Genomic DNA, 5,033 nt, shown 5'->3' with positions numbered 1-5,033 from the left:
CTCAGGGGAGACCTCATGGCTCTCTCACACCCCCTGAAAGGTGCCTGCAGCCGGGGGGGTCGGGCTCTGCTCCCAGGGAACCCCTGACTGAACGAGAGGACACAGCCTTGAGCTGCGCCAGGGGAAGTTCAGGGTGGACATCAGGAAACATTCCTCGCTGGAAGAGTGACTGGGCGCTGGACTGGCCTGCCCGGGGCTGGGGGCAGTCGCCGTCCCTGGGGGGGTTCAGCGAAGCCTGGACGCGGCACTCGGGGCCGTGGTTTGGTCGGTGAGGAGGTGTTGGGTCACAGGTTGGACTTGATGATCTCAAAGGTCTTTCCCAACCCGGTTCATCCTGGGATTCTGTGGCTGAAGGATGGGTGTCCCTTATCCAATCCCAGCAGTTTGACTCCCAGTCCAACATTTTTCAAGGAGATTTCTGTGGTTGCAGCTCCTTTACGCAGATTTTGTTGTAATGACATCCGTGTTTGAGGCATGAACCATTTCGGGCTCTGACAAGGTGGGAGGGCCGGGAGCATCCAGTGGCTCCGGGATAACGCATCCCGCGGTTTTCCATCGGCAGAGCACCTGTGATCCAGTGCCAAACCACTCGGAGAGCCTGAGCCACACTGTGACCGTGCCCCTGCAGGCCCCGCTGGGGACGCTGGAGGAAATCGCCTGCTGACCCCTCCCCACCACAGTGCCCATCCCGAGGAAGGAAAACTGCACAGGGAAAACAGGGACCCAGCTCAGGTTTGCACCGGGGGGAAGAAAAAACAAAAAAAAAAAAGATGGGAAAAAAAAATACTGGGAAAGAATACTGGGGAAAAAAAAATACTGGAAAAAAATGATGGGAAAAAATTATTAAAAAAATCTATTAAAAAAGAAAAAAAAAAGAAGAAGAAGAAACTCGCTATGCATTAAAATAATATAAAAATAATATAAAAATATAAATTCTAAATATACTCTGCCCAGAGTGAGAGGCGCCTTGGACCTGACTCCTGTTGTCCTTTCCTCCCGGGGGGGTTTGGCTCCAGCCTGGGAAGCAGCTGCCTGGCTGGGAGAGCTGGGAATGTTCTCCTGGAAAAGGGAAGGCCAAGAGAAACCTCAGAGCCCCTTGCAGGGCCTAAAGGGGCTCCAGGAGAGCTGCAGAGGGACTTGCACAAGGGATGGAGGGCCAGGACACTTTTTGGGATTGTCCAAGCCCCGAGCAGCAGCAGCAGCAAATCCCAAAGGAAGCATCCCAAACATCCCGAGCGCTGCCCGCCAGGGCTTTTCCTGGCGCCGGGGTTCCCTCTCAGCTCTGTTCCTCTTTGCAGTCCTGGGTTTCAGTGGCAGAAGGAGCATCCCAGAACTCTCCATCCCCACCGCCGTAGGCCGAGAGTTTTAGAATAAAAGAGACCCCAAAGTCGCCGCTCTCGGATTCTTCTCCCGGTCGGTCGCGTCCTCTGGGCGGGGTTGGGATGAATCCCGAGCTCAGCCCGAGGTGAGCATCCCTGGGGGCTCCCTGTGGATCATCCCAGTCCAGCTGCTCCTCCTGCAGTGCCTGGAGAGTCCGGGAGCGGCGCTGCCCGGGGGGTGGGGGTTGGGCTCGTTCCTTTTTTAAGTTTTGGGGGAATTTTTGGAATTTCCTTCTTGTCCCGTCCATGGATTCTCTGCTTTCTCCTCGTTCTCCTGACTGACATTAAAGCTGGTCTTGTGGAAATGGCCAGGCTGTGTCATTCCTGCCTTGCCCTCATCCCGAGGGGGAGGGCAGATCCCAGGAAAAGCCCATCCCGGGAGCTTCCCAGGGCTCTCCCTCATCCCTCATCCCTTATCCCTCCTCTTCCTCTCCCACCACGTTCTCACACAGCTCTGGGTGGGGTGGGAGCCGTGCCATGGCCGTGCTCAGCTGCATCCCTGTCTTCTCTGGGATGTGCCGGGATCTCCGGGATGTGCCAGGATCTCCGGGATGTTGTGGAATCTCTTTGCTGACAGAGGTGTTGGAAACCTCTCCAGGAGGTTTTGGGATTGTTCAATTGGAAGAGGAGAAGCTTGGGGTGACCCCATTGAGGCCTGAAGGGAGCCTGGAAAAAATATGGAGAGGGACTGGGGACAGGGGATGGAGGGACAGGACACAGGGAATGGATCCCAGTGCCAGAGGGCAGGGCTGGATGGGAGATTGGGAATTGGGAATTGTTCCCTGGGAGGGTGGGCAGGCCCTGGCACAGGGTGCCCAGAGCAGCTGGGGCTGCCCCTGGATCCCTGGCAGTGCCCAAGGCCAGGCTGGACATTGGGGCTGGGAGCAGCCTGGGACAGTGGGAGGTGTCCCTGCCAGGGCAGGGCTGGGAATTAGATGATCTTTTGGCTCCTTCCAACCCAAACCCATCTGGGATTCTGGGATTACAACTTTTCCTTCACTGATCCACTTTACCTGGCTCCGAGGCGTAACAAGAAAATCCATTTCCGTCCAAGTGCATCCCAAAATGTGTTGGCAGCAGCTTCATCCCTGGATCCAGGCCCTGAGGGGCTGCTCTGCCCCTTCTCCAGCCCTGGGAGAGACCTGGGAATTCCGAGAAACACCCTCAGGAAGGGATGAGGGTTTGGTGTGCCTGGAAAAGGCCCTGAGCCCTGATGGAGAGGGATGGGAGGAGATTTCACTTCCAATTGCAAACCTCATCGGGATGAAGGGATCCTTTTCCAGAAAAAAAGGAGAATGATCAAAGATGAGGAAAAGCTGGGAGGATGATTTGGGAATTCAGAGAAAAACCAAAGTTCAGACCCCAGCACAGCCCCAGCTCTGCTCCAGTGCCGCGGGATTTTCCAGGGAAAAGGGAAGCTCCATTGTTTGCTGTAATTAACCCCACAATGGCTCGGAGCACATTCCAAGGAAAGGAGAAAGGAGTGGAAAAGGAACTGGCAGGTCCATAACACCCTGTTCGGTGTTGGATGGATCTGGGCAGTGCCCAGGGATGGAGCAGGGATGGAGCAGGGATGGGAACAGGGATGGGAACAGGGATGGGAGCAGGGATGGGAGCAGGGATGGGAACAGGGATGGAGCAGGGATGGGAACAGGGATGGAGCAGGGATGGGAGCAGGGATGGAGCAGGGATGGAGCAGGGATGGGAGCAGGGATGGAGCAGGGATGGGAACAGGGATGGGAACAGGGATGGAGCAGGGATGGGAACAGGGATGGGAACAGGGATGGGAGCAGGGATGGAGCAGGGATGGGAGCAGGGATGGAGCAGGGATGGGAACAAGGATGGGAACAGGGATGGAGCAGGGATGGGAGCAGGGATGGAGCAGGGATAGGAACAGGGATGGGAGCAGGGATGGAGCAGGGATTTGATCAGGGATCAGGGATGGGAGCAGGGATGGGAACAGGGATGGAGCAGGGATGGGAGCAGGGATGGGAGCAGGGATGGAACAGGGATGGGAACAGGGATTGGGGCAGAGGGGATGCTCCCTGCACAGGAGCCTTTTCCCAACCATCAGCTCCCAAAAACCCCAAAATCCTGCTGGAAAAAATTATAAAAGAACCCCTGTGGGAGATGAAAATCCCAAAATCCCATGGACAAGGTGGGAAAATCCAGAGTGGGACCGATGGGGGCTGTGGCTCAGCCGGAGCTCAGGAAATCCATCCTCAACCCCAAATCCATGGAACAAGGCTGGAATTGCCATCCGAAGGGATGATCCCCACAGGGCACGGAGCGCTGGAGGCCGGGACAGTGAGGAACATCCCTGGGAATGCTTCCGGAGGAAAACAGGACAGAACCGGCTCTGAGGAGGAATTTCTGAAGTGCAGCCACGTTTTTGGGGAATGGGAAGGCTCAGCTTGGCATGGAGAGGGCAGAGCACATTCCCGGGATTTATGGCCCAGCCACCACATCCCTGAGCAGCTCCCACAGCTGTGTTCCCACAGGGACCAGGAAAACACCAGGAACTGCTCCTGGAGTCACCTGCACTCGCTCAAGGTCACCCCAGCACCTCTCCCTGCTCCTCCTTCATTCCCGGCATTCAGGAGGCTCCTGCATCCCACGGGATGCTCCAAGGACCAGCACTTCATCATTCCCGGGAATCACCGACTGTGAAGGACATTCCATGGTCCTCCCCCTGAGCCAGCAATTAGAGGCAATTAACAGGAATTCTTAGCAGGAAAATTTTCCTTGGTTTGTGTCAGTTTGAGCGGGAAAAGCCCAATCCCAATCCCAAACCCAATCCCAATCTCAATCTCAATCCCAATCCCAATCCCAATCCCAATGCCATCCTGATGGGAATTCTTGTGATGGTTCCTCTCCCATGCCTTGGTGGTTTCTGAAGGTTTTGTTGCCTTCTCCGCTCCAAGAGCTCAATGCTGATCCATTAGCTCCTGGAATTCCTGGGAGCTGCAATTCCTGCAATTCCTGGGAGCTGCAGTTGCTGTGTCCTTGGCTGTGTCTGAGCCCATCCCTATTAACGTGCTCCGGGTCTGACTCCAGTTTAAGCTCTCGGAAGTTTTCCCTCCCCTCCTCCCTGTGTTTCCCAGCCTCTCCATCGGTATTCCAGGCAGGAATATTCCCCACCTCCTTACAGGAATCATCTGCGCACTCTGCAGGGCTCCTGCTCTTCCTGAGCTCGGAGCACACCCAGGGCCGTGGATCAGGACAATCCAGGGTTTCATCCGGGAAAACTGCGGAGTAGGGAGATCAGGAATAGGAATAGGAATAGGAATAGGCTGATCCCAGCTGCATTCCTGGAAGGATCAGAGCGTTGGAATCCTCAGTGACATCCCTGGGATTTCCGTGGAGCTCCGGGGTGCCGGTGGGGTGGGACCATTCCCAGGTCACTGATTTGGGGAATTCCTGCTCCCAGCTTTGCATTTTTCCCTCTCTCGGCCTCTCCAGCCCCTCCCAGAATTCCCTTTTTCCTTAGATTTGTGTCCCTCCTGCAGCCTGGCTGGGATTTTGGGCTCCCGAGGCTCCCCCTGTGCCCGCAGCAAAACCATTCCCGTCACTTCAAGAATTCCTTCATTTCTCCCTCCGGGATTCCCGAGGCCCCGGCGCTGCTCCTGGCATGGCTGTGCCTGACCCGCCGGA

General features: G+C 56.1%; 1 protein-coding gene across 2 annotated transcripts in view; it reads left to right on the top strand.

Annotated features, from left to right (window-relative positions):
• LOC103616996 (acid-sensing ion channel 2) overlaps positions 1-1,390 on the top strand; it is a 393,907-nt gene extending 392,517 nt beyond the window's left edge. Inside the window, exons 10-11 of one of the 2 annotated variants that reach the window (XR_001862554.1) lie at positions 563-732; positions 1,299-1,390. Coding sequence is in view for 1 of the 2 variants with exons in the window: in XM_008635250.2 (XP_008633472.1) it covers positions 563-664 (102 nt within the window). In the remaining variant the exon portion in view is untranslated. Of the gene's footprint in view, positions 1-562; positions 811-1,298 lie in introns of those variants that run through there. The other variant, XM_008635250.2, reaches the window with a different exon arrangement.
• Positions 1,391-5,033: the final 3,643 nt, after the last annotated feature.

Source organism: Corvus brachyrhynchos, unplaced genomic scaffold (assembly GCF_000691975.1).
Source record: "Corvus brachyrhynchos isolate BGI_N302 unplaced genomic scaffold, ASM69197v1 scaffold96, whole genome shotgun sequence".
Taxonomy (NCBI): Eukaryota; Metazoa; Chordata; class Aves; order Passeriformes; family Corvidae; genus Corvus; species Corvus brachyrhynchos.
This window is presented reverse-complemented; position numbering and strand designations above follow the sequence as displayed.